At 42.2% G+C, this 18807-nt stretch overlaps 1 protein-coding gene and 1 long non-coding RNA gene across 13 annotated transcripts; one reads left to right on the forward strand and one right to left on the reverse strand.

The window, feature by feature from the left end:
• Positions 1 to 833: 833 nt before the first annotated feature.
• Positions 834 to 18567, reverse strand: LOC140614621 (high affinity immunoglobulin epsilon receptor subunit beta-like). 8 transcript variants are annotated; one of them, XM_072793703.1, is made up of 9 exons: positions 18470 to 18536; positions 10281 to 10426; positions 7497 to 8700; positions 6119 to 6242; positions 5457 to 5591; positions 3486 to 3542; positions 2804 to 2959; positions 2367 to 2465; positions 834 to 1483 (listed from the first exon to the last, which is right to left on the reverse strand). In XM_072793703.1, exons 3-9 carry the CDS (start codon positions 7556 to 7558, stop codon positions 1385 to 1387), a joined length of 732 nt encoding a protein of 243 aa, XP_072649804.1. In that variant the 5' UTR covers positions 7559 to 8700; positions 10281 to 10426; positions 18470 to 18536; the 3' UTR covers positions 834 to 1384. The 8 variants fall into 8 exon arrangements, with proteins under 8 accessions (XP_072649804.1, XP_072649810.1, XP_072649807.1 ...); XM_072793709.1 differs by lacking the exon at positions 10281 to 10426 and having other exon boundaries at positions 6119 to 6219; positions 7497 to 7692; positions 8557 to 8700; positions 18400 to 18487; XM_072793706.1 differs by lacking the exon at positions 10281 to 10426 and having other exon boundaries at positions 7497 to 7692; positions 8418 to 8700; positions 18400 to 18487.
• Positions 7496 to 15475, forward strand: LOC140614622 (uncharacterized). 5 transcript variants are annotated; one of them, XR_012015410.1, is made up of 6 exons: positions 7496 to 10624; positions 11125 to 11231; positions 11492 to 11554; positions 14317 to 14465; positions 14615 to 14757; positions 15010 to 15475. It is a non-coding gene; the product is annotated as an uncharacterized lncRNA (long non-coding RNA). The 5 variants fall into 5 exon arrangements; XR_012015413.1 differs by having other exon boundaries at positions 15181 to 15475; XR_012015411.1 differs by having other exon boundaries at positions 7500 to 10106.
• Positions 18568 to 18807: the final 240 nt, after the last annotated feature.

Genomic DNA, 18807 nt, shown 5'->3' on the forward strand with positions numbered 1-18807 from the left:
GTTAATTTGTTGGTGATTCAGGAAATATACAGATTTTTATGAGACCTTGTGTGTTTGAAAAAAATATATTATCATTAAAATATAACATAAAATATTTGCATGTGGAAAGTTACATATAGTGTAAGTCGTGTGTGTGTGTGTGTGTGTGTGTGTGTGTGTGTAGGGGGGTGTGAGTGTGGGTGTTCCCACAACAGACCTTTAATCCTGGCAGGTAAATTACCTTCAATATCTTACTTTTACAGATGAAAAAAGACAAATTAATTTATTTTTTTTTAATAATTGCCACAACTCACTCAACTAATAAGCAATAGGCCTGGAATTCCAATGCATTTTATAAGATCAGTGGTCCTTCTAACATTCCATATAAGATCAAACTTCAAAAGGAAGCATCCATTGCTAAGCTGATATGATAAACAAAATGATTAATACAAGCTTCTAGGATCCTATTCAAATCTCCATCCAACTACTCTCTTAATACAAACTATCTGCCAGTTTGGTCTCTTTATCACCACCACGTTCACTTCAGAGTAATTTCTTTTCCTTGTCTACTCTTCCTCTTACCTGACCTCATGGGATACCCTCCCAGAATGTTCCCTCATCCACTCTGTAAATCCACTTCGAGCTCCCACTATGAGCGAAACTGGGAAGCACAAAGTGAAGGAGACAAGCGTGGGAAATTTCAAACACCTAATTGGTCCTCAGTGTACATTTGCTGCATGAGCTTTGCCCTCTAGGCAGTTCCAGTTCAGGAGGGGGACATGTATCACACATATGTGTAGCTCTTGTGAACTCTGAAAAGGGCTAAGAACCAAATATTATCAAACTGTCAAAGTTTTTTTAAAATTATATTTATTTATTTATGAGATTGGGAGACAGAGAGCAGAAGAAGGGATAGAGGGAGAAGGAGAGAGAGAATCCCAAGCAGACTCCCCACTGAGTGAGGAGCCTGACATGGGGCTTGATCTCATGACCTGAGCTGCAGTCAAGAGTCAGACTCTTAATTGACGGATCCACCCAGGTGTTCCAAAACAGAAAGTTTAACTCAGCTCTCAACCAGCCTTCCACTTGTTCCCTCTATTTGTACAGTTATAGGCACAGAATAAATGCTTGCTGATTACACGTTGACTTCCCATAAAAGTTGCTACACAAGAGAGCAATAGAAAACAAGAAAAATAGGAGTCTATCACATACCCATAAGTGGGTGGTGGGGAGGGGGAATTTTAGGTGAACAGAAACAACAGGCAGCATATACCATTTGGAGAATAAATCCTAGTGTAAAACTAGCAGATCATAGACAAGAATCAAAATTTTGCCTGTAGCCCCTTTAACAAAGATCTTGGCTTATTCTAGACCCTTTTCTGTGAGAATGTTCTGAACACAATTCTTATGAATCAACAGGAGAAGATTCCTCCGCTTTGTCTTCCAGCTCACTGTAAATCGGTGAATATATGTTTAATTCTTCATAAAGACGATCTTCTACAATCTGATGAGGGAAAAATGATTTAATATCAATCACCAGGAATTTTCTGCCACTAGATGACTCATTTGCAAGAACTGGATCATCTCTTTTTGCTTTTCTGAGTCTCATACTCTCTCATTACACTGTGATTATTCCCTCCATCTCCAACAAATCAAACCAGACTGGCTGGCCAAGTGGGCCCAGAAGAAATTACATCCATCAATAACAGTTTGGAGAGACTATTATGTGTCTGATCTTTGGTATATCTGCTGTCTTATTTATCTTTGGAGGGAAGTTATATACAAAAAAAAAAAAAAAAGCCACCAGTTGAATGTTTCAGGCAAGTGGACAGATGGAGAGAGTGTGTGCCATCTGGAGGATCTGAGTAAGTGCATGCACATCAGGTATTGGTGGTTCTTTCTCATACATTGAGGGTGTAATGATGGGTAGGGCAAGTGGAAATGCAGCTGGTAGTCGTGAATTAGGAAGGAAAGAAAATTGAGGCTTCAGAGCAAGCACGAAAGTAAAAGCCAAGAAAAAGGAAAAAGCAGGAACAAATATAAGGAAGCTACGCTGGAAGAGAAAATGAACCCGGATACCTAAGTGTTTCCATCATATGATACTGCATATTCGTCTCTCATGCTCAGCACATTTAGAAGCGTATCTGCATTTTCTGAAATTATGAAGATTCTACTCTCCTAACCCTTAGTCATGAGGATTATACTATGAGATTTGCCCTCTTATGAGTGGAAAGTGTGATTTAAAATATAGATTTGGAAACCAAAATACTAAAACATGGACAAAAAATGTTCTAGAAGAAAGTTTCCAGGAAATCCAAGCTGTATTTTTAAGCAATGAAGCTCAACTGCTTCAGCTTGTCATTCAGGATTATCAGGCCTCTACTTACCTTGTTCCCTTGGACTAATTCTCCAACTCCATAGATCGTCAGTGACACAGCACTGCAAAACCCCAGAATAGTGAGAAACAGGATCATTGCCACAATTTCCTGTTGAACAGTAACCAACAAGACAAGTAGAGTCACAAGGCAGGTGCCCCAAAGGTGTGTTCCTAACAGAAGCCCCTGATTTCATCACCCCGATGTGATCACTCCCAATGAAGTGACACATACGTGGGAAAGCCACAAAAAGGGAGGTCAAGGCGGGTGACTCCAGCCTCACAGAACCCAGCTGGGGAGGGAGCGGCAGCCAGCATCTTTGTCCATGAACCCCCCGAACACTACACTATGTGATAGAGGTTACAGCAAAGGACGACGTTCGTGGGAAAGGAGAGGGCTTGTACTTAGAGTAGGACCCAGACCTTAGCCCCCTCACAAGAAATACGTACTGTGGAAAAACAAGCCACAAAGCAGAAGTCGTCTCTGGGAGCTTGCTGGCAGTTGTGGATGTAAGCCGAGCTCCTCTGCAGGTTGACCGTCAGGATAAAGATTCCTATTCCCGCAGCTATGCTGCTGACAGTGTTGGCTCCCAGGCTGCCCCACGCCTGATGGTGAAGGACAGCATGCAGGCCTGAGCCCCCACCTGCCAGTGCGTTCAATAGCCCTGTGTGTGTTTTTAGCGCTGGTTGTACCCAATAAACTTTGCATCAGTTCAAAATGTAAATTAAAAAAGGAAATCTTGGAAACATCCTCATTGTTTAACAAACATCTATAACCTTCTTGTGGGTCTGTGTTCGGGAAGACCCATATGGACGCACGTCATCCTCCTCAATCTCGTTTAACCAGAAACAAATCATCTGATCATCTGATTGTCCTTACGAGGACAAGGCCTGGTGGGGCGTTATTTTTTAAGCAAGTGCCAAGGTAATTATGCTTTATTGTTTTCTAAAGAAGACAACTGATATTTTAATGATTATATCCAACACAAAATAGATTGGAAAAGAACCCCACATATCCACATTCACTCATAATATGAGACATGATGACATGATGACACGTCTCCCTCAAGACTCCTAAAATTCCATCGTCCTTATCTTCTCAAGGATGGATGAAGACTGAATGGCAACTCACCAGATATGTAGCATGTTTCTTTTCAGACATAATTGGCAAAAATCCAGAAATAGCAAACTGTAAAAGGAAGAGGGAAAAACACAGTGAGTCTCTGCCCTTTATTTCCTCTTCAGCCCCATCTTCCAAATACAAGGTAAAGTTGTGAGAACTCTGTAAAGCTGAGTTAATATTCCCCATAAGCTCACTATTTTCTTAGTCTTATTCCCTATAGAGTGCTTCTCAAAATTAAGTGTGCATATGAATCATGTGACAGTATTTTTAAAAATACAGATTCTTTTTTTTTTTAATTGAAGCATAGTTGACCTGCAATGTTACGTTAGTTCCAGGTGTACCGCATAGTGACTCCACAAACCTACCCACTACACTATGCTCACCACAAGTGTGGCTACCGTCACGCTATACAACACTATTGCAACACCATTGACTGTGTTCCCTATATTGCAACACCATGGACTATATGTGCCTTTTATGCCCATGACTTATTCATTCCATAACAGGAAGCCTGTACCTCCCACTCCCCCTCACCCATTTTGCCCATCCCTCCAACCTCTTCCTCTCTGGCAACCACAAGTTTTTTTCTCTGTATTTATGGGTCTGCTTCAGAATGCAGACTTTTATTCAGTTGGTCCTGAAGGGGGCTTGAGATTCTTAATTTCTACCAGCCTCCCAGGTGATGCTGACCCTAACAATCCATGGGTTACTTTCAGAGCAGCAAGGTCTGGGAGACCTGGTACATGACTGTTATAAAATGATTCCAATTTATCGTAATTATTTCTCTGTATGAGCGTCCTGTGTCAGAGTGTCAGCCTCTCTGGACAAGAAATATGTGTTTGTGGCATATATCTCGAATCTGAAGTATGTTGCATAAACATATAATAATTATGAAAATGTACATGGGAAAAGATTTATTGAAAATATAAATTAATGGCACAAATGCAAAACAATTTCAAAGTTTCAGAGTGTATGATGGGTTGAGAGACACCTAATAAGCTAAGTGTATGGAATGAAGGACAATAGAGAGAAGTGTGGAATAAAATATGGCAGAGGCTTGAGGAGAGTCATGAACACAGGTAGGTGATCTGATGAGTCCTAAGTGTTTAGCAGAGTGCCAAGCTAATGTGATATTTTTTTAGAGTTAAAATATATCCTTGTGAATGAAATGTTGATACAAAACACCATGGATTAATAAAAAAAATTATTGTGCTGAGTGAAGGAAGACGGATTGTAGAGAGAATATGCTGTATAATTCTCTTTAAATAAAACCCTAGAAAATCCAAACTAATCTGAAGTGACAGAAAGCAGATCAGTGATTGCTTGAGGGTGGAAAGACAGGGAACAGAGGAAGGGATTACCAAGGGGCGCAAGGAAGTTTTTAGAGGTGATGGAGATGTTCCTTATATTGATGTGGTGCTGTTATCACGTGTATACACGTGTCAAGATGTATCAGGTTGTAGACTTTAAACATGTGCAATTGATTGCATGTCAATTACACATCAATAAAGCCATATATTTTTATGATCTCCTTCAGTCCTCTAGTTTAGAAATAGCACAATGATTAAAGGAGACATAATGAGAACACACTTAAAGGAGTTTCTAGGATGTAGTAGTTCATCAGATGCCTTCGACCTAACTTCAACTTACTCTCCTCACCTCCTCAGTCTTCCCCCTGACCTCATGGAGATAACTTGATCGATGAATAGGTTTAGAGATGTTTTCCTGGAATTGATTTCTGAAAGTTTAGATTCAATTTTTTATTAGCTAAGTGCCCCTTGGGCAATTCATTTAACTTTTATCAATCTCAGGTTTCTCATCTGATAAAAGTGTGCTAACATGTTTAGCCCAAGTGCTTTGTAAACCGCAATATGTTCATACACCCTAAATACTGGAGTAAATGGTTGGTTAGACCTGGCTGAGACAAGAGAAAAGCTATGCGCAGTATTATTTCCAAAGCAACTGTAGATATTTACTCACAAACACTGCTCCCCAGAATGGGTAGCCTGCTTTAAATGATGAAAAAATGTCTTCCTTAAATTCTGAAATATTGATCACGGAGCAGACAATTATTCCAAAACAAAGACATACCAAGGCAATCAGAATTTGTGTTACCTATAAAAAAAATGCATATGTTTTGTAAAATAAGAAGGTATTTTCCCAAGATTGCATCAAATTCCTTTTGACTGAGGCCAAATATGAGAAATTGCTTTGGTGTCTTAGGCAGTTCTGAGACAGAATTCAAATGCAGCATGTCCCAGTATCACCTGGCCACTCTAAAAGTGGATACAGGCGTGACCTAATGCAGGGGCAGCCAATACATTTCCATATGCCTTTATTTACATGGAGTGGACAAGCAACAATTGTGCTTTCCATCGAGGTGCAGACAAAAATTATTAATTTGATATTAATGATATTAATCCAAGAGCAACTGACCAGAGTTGGCAGATCCCATTTGCCATTCTTACCCTAGTCTTCATGAGGAAATGCTTTTCTCCACTCAGTCAGACCCAGTATCACCTCTTCGTCTACCAGGCTTTTACAGCCTCATGAATTCAAGTGGGGAAACTGTGTTCATGTACCCAAATACTCTTTCCTAGAGCCAGTCCCACTCTGGTTGAGGTAGGCAGATGTTCACTCACCCCCAGAAATTCCAGCTCCCTCTTCAGAAACATCAGCCACGTATGGCACGGTGGGGATGAACCAGCCTTCTCCAGTAAGGGGTTTTCACGGAGAGGTACTTCTGAAAGTTCAATTTCAGGTGCACTGTGAGGTTTAAATAGAAATCCAGCCCTGAGAAAAATTCTCTCTCTGTGAAAAGTTCTCAACTGACAGAAAGGAGAGATTTTGATTATTTTTTCAAAAACAATCTTGCAATTAAAATCTTCATTAGGGGATCCCTGGGTGGTTCAGTGGTTTGGCACCTGACTTTGGCCCAGGGCGCGATCCTGGAGTCCCGGGATTGAGTCCCAAATCTGGCTCCCTGCATGGAGCCTGCTTCTCCCTCCTCTACCTCTCTCTATCATGAATAAATGAATAAACCTTAATAAAATAAAATAAAGTAATAAAATAAAATAAAATAAAATAAAATAAAATAAAATGAAATAAAATAAAATAAAATCTTCATTAAAATGTATAGGAAGCTAAGATTCAGAGGGTCAAGGTTGGGGGTCAAGAACGCTGTCTACCGGTGATGAGATGAACAAAATGGAACAAAAAAAATGAGCCAAGTCTTGATTCATGGTTACTACCAAGTTCTTTCCCAGTGATCTATGCTGATGAGGAAAAATAAAAACAGGCATGCTTACCTAGGTATCTCCCAGTCTTTTTAACACAAAAATACGTTTTGTCAATGATAAAATGTGCCCAAAGGAATGGCTCTGAAGGATTAGTTGAAGCTCTCTTCTTGTTTTCATCCTCAGAGAAGGCTAATTGGAAATACTGCCCCTCCTAAAACCCTGGAATATACTTAATATTTTGCAATGGTATTCAATCCAATACTGACTCTCAAGGCTCTATCATCAGCCTCTGTAAAGACTTTAAAATGAAACTCTTAATAACATGCTCATCCTCAGAATGCAAGTGAAACCTGAATCGTGCCTCTCTACCAACCCCGCTCAAGAATGTTTCCCACTACACAGTGGGGCAGGATCCCATAGCTGGTGGTTCACAAAGAGTGACCAGGAAGGTGTCCCAGGTCAGGCTGGAAAGTTTCCCTTCACAGACATAAAATGCAGAGGCAAGAAATCCCCTTTGGTGGGACAAACTCCCCTACCTCAACCCCAGAATATGAGCCCTTGTTGTAGGAAAACTTTATTCCCAGTGCACAACTGAATAAAAACCTTCCTCCCCATCACCCAGACAGAACCACTGGCAAAGTGCAGCGAAGAGCTCCTTTATACTCAATATATTAATTAAACCAGATGGGTCCATGCCTAAATCCATGGACTGGCATCGCCCCAGCCCTGTGACTATCTCTGTTCCTCTGGGAATAGGAGAAAACCAGTAGTTGGCACCTACCTGGAGGGTCCCTGCGGGTTCGGGAGAGCAAGGCCTGCCCTGCCACTGTTTTCTGGCTCCATTTTCTCATTAGCCGAGCTGTCGGCCAGGGAAGGACGTTGGTGCAGTGAGCTGGGGGGGCTTCCGTCCGTTGGGGTTGTCTATGACACGGATGACTATCTTCATACCGAAGATACTGGTCAGATAAGTTTCCCAGCTGATTAAGAGAAATAGGGCTTTTTATTTGTTTTTGTTTGTTAGAATGAGGAACAAAGCCGAGGGACTGTTCAGGGAGTGGTGGGAGATGAGGAAATTCGAGACTTCTGGAGAATAACTCTCCTGAGACCAGCACAATTTACAGAACCAGCAAATGAAACAGGTTAGTGGAGACTGAGAGGGTGAGAGAGAGTCGCAGAACACAAAGATGGTCTCCTCTTCTGGAACTTTCTCTACTTGGCCGTTTCTGTGCCAGAAGTCTTCCGAAGGTGCCTCTGGGAAAGCCCGTGCTCCCTGTACAGGGCAGAGGCCGCATCACACACCGTCTAAGGGTGAAGCACGGCTAGCCGGAGGGTCTTAGCCCGAGTCTCTGGATTTGGCTCTGACTTCAATACTTCTCGTCTTCCTCTCTCTCCCTGTCCTTTGGACACTATTTACATGGCCCTCGGCAGCGGATGGGCCCTGAGACTGGACGGGGGAAGGCTCCGGGTCACTCTTGGTAGACGGCGGGAGCTGCGTGTCCACACAGAAGACCCCTGGCTCCTAAACATTAGGCCGATTCCGCTGTTTTGATTTTGACGATGGCAGAGCTGTGGCCACGAAGCACCAAGGGACAAGAGCCTGATGATCCTGTGAGTAGATCTAGGCCGCCCTGGATGGAGCAGGGCATCTGAATAGGGTCAGAGCTTAACGGACATGTTCATGTTAATAGCATGAATAACTTACAAGAATTGGAATACGTGGCGAAATGAATCCACAGGTGAGATTCACAGATTCCGGGTCCTTTTGTTTCAGTTGAATTTAGACATAACCTTGAGTGGCTCTTCCCTACACTGTAAGACACTGTAAATTGCACATGTATTACCTCCCTGGGATGTGATGAAACTTCTCCTCCTTCTCCGGGAAGCTAGGCTACGTACAGCAAGAGGACACCAGAAGACATATGAGTGCACCTTTCTGACAGCAATGCATTAAACCCGTGCCATCTTCCCACCGTGTCTTTGGGAACCTGTGGATCAAGTCAGTGTGTTACTGGAATTAAGAAATGAAATGTCTTTATGCACGCATTCATCCTAAAGGGCCGTGGGGCTCGGGGCCAGGCACTGCCTTGTCACTGAGCGGGCAGAGGAGGACCCCATGGCCCAGCCTCGGCCGGCTCGCTCCCAAAGCTGGCAGAGCAGGACAGAGGTAAGTGAGATCATGTCACCAATACCTCAGTCGCTGCCGGAGCATGAAGGAGGGGGTGCGATCCTACTGCTGGGGGGATGCCCAACTCGAGAAAGTGTCCTGTGAGCCAGGACGTGAACTCGCGCCCTCAGGAGCTTTCATGTGCAGAACGAGACCACATCTGCCGGCGAAAGTCCTGAGGGACACGCCTGCTGCTGGGATGTCCTGGGAGCCTGTAATCGCGCATTATGTGCAATTAATCGGAAATTAGGCTTGAGATGTGGACGGGAAACAAACGGAGGATGGTCTTTGGGGTTTGGACAGGATACTGTTTTGTGAGAATTCTCAACAGAAACTTGCAAACTGCAAATTAGAAACCGAGACACACCTTGTGGCCTCCAGCTTGCTCCATAGCCGGGTTTCACCAGCGCCTCCTCCCCCCGCTCCAGATGCTGACCCAATCACGCACCCACAGCTGAGTCCGTGGAGCACGCGGTGCCGTCTTTCACAATTGGGAACATTGAAACGTGTGCCAAGATGATGGTGTGTGTGTGCGTGTGTGCGCGAGTGTGTGCGGCAGAGGCAAAATTATCAAGATGAGTCATAACCATGCCTCTGTCTGAAAGAAAGAGATAACAGAGAGACGTTTCCTGCACCACGGGGCCTGCACAGCTACTTGCACGCGCCTCCAACCCACCACCTTGTTTCCAGGAGCAGTTGCTTTTCTTACCACACATCGGACTCACTACTCTTCCAAACCCAGAAGACAATTTGCTTTCAGATCCCGTCTGAACAACTGTTTTCTCCAACCGGATGCTCAATTTACTTAAAATAAATATGCACCAATTTGCGTGTTACTAATGGAACTGTTTTCTGGTATTTCCAAAGGAATTATTACAGCCTCGCTGTCTCCATCTCTGTGCATCTCTGTGTCCCTCTGTCTCTCCTTGAGAGGACCGGAGAGGCCGAAATGGACACCAAACGCCAAGGTTCCGTGGGAAATTGGGTCATAAAAAGGAAGGAAATAAGAAAATGTTGCTCACAATGGGCTACTCACCTGCCAAGGTCCTGCACAGGTTCCTTCTCTATCTAAGGGCTCACACCCCTTCTAGCTCCCAAAATGCACTTCCACGGGGGAAATTATAAGCGTGTAATATGTTCTCTTCTGACCAAAAACATCTGCCTAGTGGGGAGGCCAAGAGACACCTGGCATCATAGGCCGAGAGCAGCCCCTAGCTCCCATTCCAGGTATGGAGGTGAGCGTGCTAGCTTTCCCCAACCCCGCTGCCTTTCTCCCCAGCCTCCTAATACAACTATATTGGAACATTTGGTCGAATTCATTTTCTACTTTTTCAGGGTCATTCCCAGACTTTGCATAATAGCCTATTCTTTATCAGCTTATTTTTGAAAATGTGATTCTACCTTTCAATCCCTTCCAAGTGTTGTATAAATCGCCTCTTCTTCCCATTGCTAACCCTGGAGAATGAGGTGATGACAGACTTTTTTTCTGGATTACCCGTGTGCCCTTGTTCCGGCCTGGACTCGTTGCCCCTGCGGATGCCACGCTGCTGTCATTGTGGCGATGCGGGAAACAAAGGCAGAAGACAAATTGTTCAATCTCTTCACTGCTCACAGCCCACTGACAAGCCCTTGCAACACGCCGAGGGACCTTCCTCTAGGGACTCAACTGCCTCTGTGTGGACACTTTGCTATGGGCAAAAGGCAGTTTTAGCCCAATCATCCCCCACCCCCAGCCCCAGGATCCTGTAAGCCTACTTTAATGTGTAAAAATTCCTTTAGAAATTTCCTTTACCTTGACCCTCCTTCCCCAAGACACATGTTGGAGATCATCCCCCAAGTACATGACCCACCGATATACATCTGAAGGGCCTCATGACTGAGGTTCTATCAGACAGTAATGAGTGACCTTTCCCCAATGACAGCCAGCCCCCTCAAGGTCCTGGAGACCTTGCTTACAAACTTCTTTAGAGAACTCTGCTTTCCCTAACCCCCTCCCCAACTTGAAAGTCTATAATGGGCCCCTCCTCAAGACGCTGGCACCACTCTTTCTGCCCATGGGTCCTGTCCCCATGCCTTAACAAGATCGCCTTTTTGCACCAAAGACATCTCAAGAATTCTTTCTTGGCTGCCCACTTCAAACCCTAACGTTCTTCCCTACACCAGTAGGACTTCCCATTCCCCTGTCTTATATTGCATTTTCTATTTCCCTGATCCCACTTTTTTTTTTCCCCTTGCACATTGGCAGTGTTTACCTGGAAAATAAAACGGCCAGTTATTTGACCAGCAAAATGAGTTTGTTCAGGAATAGCAGAAGAGTTGCAATTTGGGACAAGCAAAGTATGACAAACTGAGGTGAGTCCAAAAAAACAAGGGAAGGGCAGTTTTTATTAGGTTTTACAAGGAAACTGGGGAGGGTTGTTTTGAACAAACATTCACTGGAGAAGAACAAGGATTTGAGGTTGTGGCAATTCTTCACTGGCTGCAAGCGGTGGTTAGTGCATTGTTGCAGGGGCAAGGAGAGATCTCGTTCTTTTTCTTAAAAGTGGGAGATAGAATTCTTAAGTGAAAATGTCCTCCCTTGCTAAACTAATCCTCTTCCTTTTTTCCTGTAGACAATGCAGGTTGTGAGAACGGCATGTGTGCAAGAGCGTCCACTTCTATTACTCCCCGTCCAGGTAGGACATGCTCTCCAGTTACACACTGGCAAAGGGTATCTGGGAGATAGAGATTGTGAGATTTTGCTGGCCTGAACATTTCCCTTTTTACACCCTTGTACTTGATTGAATTCGAGGGAAGCATAGCCTTTGAACTGGAGAATATGCTTTAACTCAGAATCATTCACTCTATTTTCCTCTAGCATCTAGAGTTCATTTTGGCAATTCCAATGTAATTTTGCAATTACAGTTTGCAAAATTACAAATATTTGTATGGGTCATGTATTTTCTCTCTGGAAATTTTTATAATTTATCTTCATTCATTGAGGTAAAAATACGTGATGTTCAGATTTAATGTAAATCTTTTCTTTTTCGATCGTAAAAAAAGACTTATTTCTTTAATATCTCATTTTTTATTTTATTTATTTATTTATTTTTATTTATTTTATTTTATTTATTTTATTATTTTTATTTATTTTATTTTATTTATTTATTTTATTATTTTTATTTATTTTATTTTATTTATTTTATTATTTTTATTTATTTTATTTTATTTATTTATTTTATTATTTTTATTTATTTTATTTTTATTTATTTTATTTTTATTTATTTTAGTATTTTTATTTAAATTCCATTTGTCAACACATAGCACATCATTATTTTCCAATGTAGTTTTAAATAACTCTTCAATTGTGTATAACCCTCAGTGCTCATCACACCATGTGCCCTCCTTCATGTCCATTGCCTGGTCATCCCGTCCCCCAAACCAACTGCCCTCCAGTTTTCTTTTTTTTTTTCTTCCAGTTTTCTTCCCAGAGTTAAGAGTCTCTCACGGTCTATCCCCATCTTTGGTTTTTTCCCATTCAATTTCCCCTCCTTCCCTATGGTCCTCTGCACTATTTCTTCTTATATTCTGCATATGAGTGAAACCATATGATAATTGTCTTGCTCTGGTTGACTTATTTCACTTAACATAATATCTTATGCATTGATTCTACTGGGTAGTCAGTAGTGTGTTCAAATTGGAGACCCACCCATATTCTTTGTTCTAAAAAAATGGCCCATGTATTCTTTTTTGATTACTTCATCATTAAGAAAACTTGTTTCTTTTATCTTTGTGGACCTCTTACTAGGGAGATGGCAGACATCCGAAGTCTGTCTGTCTTTACGTCCTTCTCACATATGGAACACGCTCATTCTGGCCCAATGGCCCTAACTCATTCCAGCACCAACTCGAAAGTCTAAGTCCTGAGTCTCATCTAAGTATCACCTGCATCAGATATGGGTGAGACAATCCATCCAGAGATAAATGCTTTGATAGATTACTCAAATTTGTCTTTAATCAGTATCAAATTGTGACAATTTAGGTAACCTTTATTTGGTTGCGGTTTCATTTTTTGAATTTTTTGAATGTTTGACTGCATTTATTATTATTTTTTGTTTTATTTTTATTTTTTTAATAATAAATTTATTTTTTATTGGTGTTCAATTTACCAAAATACAGAATAACACCCAGTGCTCATCCCGTCAAGTGCCCCCCTCAGTGCCCGTCACCATTCACCCCCACCCCCCGCCCTCCTCCCCTTCCACCACTCCTAGTTCGTTTCCCAGAGTTAGGAGTCTCATGTTCTGTCTCCCTTTCTGATATTTCCTACCCATTTCTTCTCCTTTCCCTTCTGTTCCCTTTCACTATTATTTATATTCCCCAAATGAATGAGACCATATAATGTTTGTCCTTCTCCAATTGACTTATTTCACTCAGCATAATACCCTCCAGTTCCATCCACGTTGAAGCAAATGGTGGGTATTTGTCATTTCTAATGGCTGAGGAATATCCCATTGTATACATAGACCACATCTTCTTTATCCATCATCTGTCGATGGACACCGAGGCTCCTTCCACAGTTTGGCTATTGTGGACATTGCCGCTAGAAACATCGGGGTGCAGGTGTCCCGGCGTTTCATTGCATCTGTATCTTTGGGGTAAATCCCCAACAGTGCAATTGCTGGGTCGTAGGGCAGGTCTATTTTTAACTCTTTGAGGAACCTCCACACAGTTTTCCAGAGTGGCTGCACCAGTTCACGTTCCCACCAACAGTATAAGAGGGTTCCCTTTTCTCCACATCCTCTCCAACATTTGTGGTTTCCTGCCTTGTTAATTTCCCCCATTCTCACTAGTGTGAGGTGGTATCTCATTGTGGTTTTGATTTGTATTTCCCTGATGGCAAGTGATGCAGAGCATTTTCTCATGTGCGTGTTGGCCATGTCTATGTCTTCCTCTGTGAGATTTCTGTTCATGTCTTTTGCCCATTTCATGATGAGATTGTTTCTTTCTTTGGTGTTGAGTTTAAAAAGTCCTTTATAGATCTTGGAAACTAGCCCTTTATCTGATAGGTCATTTGCAAATATCTTCTCCCATTCTGTAGGTTGTCTTTGAGTTTTGTGGACTGTATCCTTTGCTGTGCAAAAGCTTCTTACCTTGATGAAGTCCCAATAGTTCATTTTTGCTTTTGTTTCTTTTGCCTTCGTGGGTCCCGTTTCTTACTCTCCCGCTGTTGCTCTCCCTGCTTGTGCTCTTTCTCGCTCTCTCTGTCAAATAAATACATAAAATCTTTTTTTAAATAAATAAAATTTATCCATTGGGGAATGTGTGTGTTCGTATATGTGTGTGTATATGTATATACACACACATATAATGTATATGTACATATACATTATATATGTTACTTAAAGATTTTATTTTATTTTTATTTTTTTAAGATTTGATTTTATTTATTTGACAGGGAGACAGAACACATACGCTGGAGGCATGGCAAACAGGGGGCAAGGCAGGCTCCTCAGTGAGCAGGGAGCGCTAGGCAGGGCTGGATCCCAAGACCCTGAGATCAGGACCTGAGCTGAGGGCAGATGCTTAACCGACTGAGCCACTCAGGTGCTCCTAAAGATTTTAATTTTTAATTTTTTTTTAATTTTTAATTTTTAATTTTTTTTAGATTTTAATTTCTTTTTTTGCCAATTTGAATGTCTTTTTTTTAAATAATAAATTTATTTTTTATTGGTGTTCAATTTGCCAAAATACAGAATAACACCCAGTGCTCATCCCGTCAAATGCCCCCCTCAGGGCCATTTCTTAAATCTTTATACTCAGCGGTGGGGCTCGAATTCACACTTCAAGATCAAGAGTCACACGTTCTGCTGAGTCAACCATGCCCTCCGGGGAATAGGTATGTATTTTAGATAAGACATCTACTGAGCTAAAACGTATGTGATGTGGGAGCAGCGCTTCTCCCTGATCAGAGGGCTGCGTGCCTGTTTTCCTCCTTATCTCACAGCTCCAGCCAGCCTTGGTTTATTTCTTTTAATCTCCCAAGCACCAAGCTCTCAAAAGCCTCAAATCTCCCCTCTTGGTGTTAGTCCTCCCTTCCTGAATGTGTTTCCCCTCAAGCTCCACCAGACAATTTCTGCTTTTCCTCCAGACTGACTCTTGTGTCCACATCCACACTTCCCTGAATGAAGCCCTCTCCAGTCCTGGCCAAGTCTGGAGGAAGCTCCCTGGTGTTGAGAATGCCCTCTGCCTCCCTTCTCCTACTGTTTTCACTTCTGCGCCTCCACTGACCCGATGCCCCGATGTATCTGCGTCTTCCCAGGGTGGTAACTCCAGGGCCCAGCTCCGAGTCTGTCACACTCTGGACCCGCAGTGAACACACGCCTAGCAAACGGATGAACTGTTGGCCCAGCCCGATACAGCCGTGCCTCGCAGATGGTAATGAAAATAGGTTTGCAAGGACTAGAGCCTCTCATCCCAAGGAACTCCGCAGTGCTTCTGGAGTGAGGAAGTCTCTTCTGACCACATCATTTAACTTGACTTCTTAAAATAACTACAAATAGCAGGGATAATTTTCAGCCTTTAGGCAAAATAAATTACGTTCAATAATTTTCTAACTTTAGCTTTTTTTGTTGTTTTTTTATTTTTATTTATTTATTTAGCTTTTTTTTTTTTTTTTTTTTTTTTTTTTTTTTTTTTTGAATCGGAGAAGTACAGGTCTCTTGAGAACCCCAGTTAAGTTCACCTACCCAGCTTTTACTGGGTCAAGCATTGTTCCAAGTGTTTTTCATTTAACCAATTTATCTCCCACAGGTCCATATGAATAAGAACTACTCTTATGATCCTTTCCATTGCGTAAGTGGAGCATCATAGCGTTAAGTAACTTGCCAAAAGACGCACAGTCAACAATGGAGGAGAGAGGGATTGGAACCTGGTAATCTGGCTCCCGAGTACCATTATTATCCCTCTGAGCTTATGCAGAAACTCTCTCACTAAATTCCACACCTCGGGTGTGTCCAGACCATCCCATTCCACAGTTGGCAGCCACATTTGGAGGCAGCCTCTTGGATTTAATACATCTAAGGGGTGCACATGTGCACACACGCCCATGCCCATGTCTTTCCAAAGCAATAACTATATAATTATGTCTAACATTTTGGCACCAGGGTAACAAATTCTAGAGGGAAGCCATGCTCTTAGCTAAAAGTTCCTAATCTCTACATGGCAACCATACAGAAAACTCTGCATTCTCATGGCCCACTGGGAGGCACTTCTAACAGATGACAAAAAAGGAGGCTTTCTCTGAAGAGGAAATCTCTTGAGTTTACCTTGGAGGCATCAGGCCTTGGAAGGCATCTTCCCTCTGAGCTGAGTAGGAGACACTCAGTAATGATTGCTACCGTGTCTGTTCTGGAAAACTGCAGCCTCTTCTGACTCCGGTTTAATGTACCTTTGCCTTGAACAACATTTTAGAGGAATCAGTGAAAATGTGGTGGCTATAGAGGGTGCTAACCCCCCTCTGCCTCCGAGACCGCTCTGATTTCACTGCACTTCCTGAAGGGTTACTGTTGATTGCAAAACTGACAGCAGGAGCAACCGCGCTCTGGCTTTGAGACGTTGCCCAACGCATTGTTGGAACAAGAAATACAAGCAGGAAATGCAGGAGGATGGGCGGGAATGCATTGTGGGATGAGGATGGAATAGTGATTTCAAAGAATAATCGAGTCATTAAGAGTGGTGTCTGGAGGAGGGAGAGTGGTCACGTGTGTCATCACATTCAGTTCTCACAGGCTTGGAGAGACGAGGTGATTGGCCACAATGTGATAGATGCAAAAATCATGCAAATTTTAAATGCACCCAGTGATTGCCATGTAGCATTCCTCACTCTAAATGCTTTACATGCACTGACCCACTTCCTCCTTGTGCTAACTCCAGACCTAGGTACAATGGTTAGACCAATGTCAAAGAAGAGAAAACCATGACATGGAAATGTTAACAGGCTTTCCTAACACCAGCCAGTACCTGGGCAAGCTGTGCGCAAATCTCAGGCTCTGGGTAGGGTGAGATTGGAGTCCTTCCTATTACCCCCACTGGGATTTATTTTATTTTATTTTATTTTATTTTATTTTATTTTATTTTATCTTATTTTATTTTATTTTATTTTATTTTTTTTTATTTTATTTTATTTATTTATTTTATTTCATTTCATTTCATTTCATTATTTTATTTTATTTTATTTTATTTTATTTTATTTTATTTTATTATTTTATTTTTATTTTTTTTTAAGGTTAGAAAGAGAGTTTTATTTGAGCCCAAGTTAGGACAACTGCCTGGGAAACAGTCTTCACAGGGGAGAAAGTGTTCTGGAGAAGGAACAGTTTCCACAGGCTTATTTACTTTTTACATCATGTACAAGCTCAAAAGATTATACATTAATATATCGGCAGGAATCACAAGTTTTAACATCAAGGGATGCAGGAAGTAGGAGCACTGATTAATATCTCAAAGACAAGATGGTTTTCCTTTAGGTGACTCGTTCACAAAGCAGGTGCACAATGTATGCTTGCTGGGCCATAAATCAGAGTTTTGGTATTTTTTTTATTTTATTTGAATTCAATTTGCTAACATATAGTATAACACCCAGTGCTCATCGCATCATGTGCCCTCCTCATGCCCATCACCCAGTGACTCCATCCCCCGATCTCCTTCCCTTTCCACAACCCTTTGTTTCCCAGAGTTAGGAGTCTCTCATGGTTTGTCTTCCTCTCTAGTTTTTCCTCACTCAGCTCCTCTCCTTTCCTTTATAATCCTTTTCACTATTTCTTACATTCCACGTATAAGTGAAACTATATGATGATTGTCCTTCTCCGACTGACTTACTTCACTCAGCATCATACCCTCCAGGTCCATCCACATCGATGTAAATGGTGGGTATCCGTCCCTTCTGAGGGCTGAGGAATATCCTACTGTATCCATAGACCACAGCTTCTTTATCCATCATCTGTCGGTGGACACCGAGGCTCCCTCCACAGTGTGGCTACGATGGTCATTGCTGCTGTGAACATTGGGGTGCAGCTGTCCCGGGTTTCACTGCATCTGTATCTTTCCCCCACTGGGATTTTAATAATGCCTCTGTTCACTGAGAGAAGTGTCCCAGCTTAGAAGATGAATTATTGTCAAAATTAATAAAAAGAAACCTCATTTAAAATGGTGTTGGGAGGGAGGGAAAGATAAAAAAAGACAAAATCAGGGAGACAAACCATACGAGACTCTTAACTATGGGAAACCAACAGAGAGTTGCTGGAAGGGACAGGGTAAGGGGAAGGGGTAACTGGGTGATGGGTATTAAGGAGGGCACCTGATGTGATGAACCCTGGTTTACATAAGACTGATGAGTCACTGACCTCTACCTAATAGAAACTAATAATACACTTTATGTTAATAAACAACTGAATTAAAAAAAAAATAATAAAAAAAAAAATAAACAACTGAATTTAAGTTAAAAAAGTGGTATTGGGAGGCCAAAACCAGGAGCTCTCACCTCCTACCACTTCAGGGGGATTACAGGCCTCACAGGGCAGAGACATACCTTCTCGAGCTACTTTACCTACTTTACTATCCAGGAGGAGGAAGAAAGGTGCTTCTCTGGCAACAGCCCAGCCAATGAGGAGCCCCTCTGCTTGGAATTCCCGGCTTCTCCAACGGACTCTGTGTTCATAACAGCTCCCCAGCCCCCCTCCCGCTTCCTCTATAGAGGAGCTGTCCTGTTTCTGTCCCCCTGACCTGCCTGTGGTGTGTTGTGGTTTGCTTTTCCCCAGTTGTAATCGTCCACTATTTCCAAATAATAGACAGTTTTGCTTGTAAGCTTACCTCGACATAATCATCCTAAATAAACAAGTGTCCTTAAGTAGGTGATGGAAAGACCAGAGCCAAGAGACAGTAAGGAAAT

Source organism: Canis lupus, chromosome 23, assembly GCF_048164855.1.
Source record: "Canis lupus baileyi chromosome 23, mCanLup2.hap1, whole genome shotgun sequence".
Taxonomy (NCBI): Eukaryota; Metazoa; Chordata; class Mammalia; order Carnivora; family Canidae; genus Canis; species Canis lupus.

Excerpts from the sequence above, each read along its gene's own strand:
- LOC140614621 (XM_072793702.1), bottom strand. The coding sequence starts at position 7,558 with ATGGAGCCAGAAAACAGTGGCAGGGCAGGCCTTGCTCTCCCGAACCCG. Across the intron at positions 5,592-6,118 it reads GGGAGCTGGAATTTCTGGGG|GTAACACAAATTCTGATTGC; the intron begins GTGAGTGAACAT and ends TTTTTTTTATAG. Across the intron at positions 2,466-2,803 it reads TTGTGGCTTGTTTTTCCACA|GAAATTGTGGCAATGATCCT; the intron begins GTACGTATTTCT and ends ACTGTTCAACAG.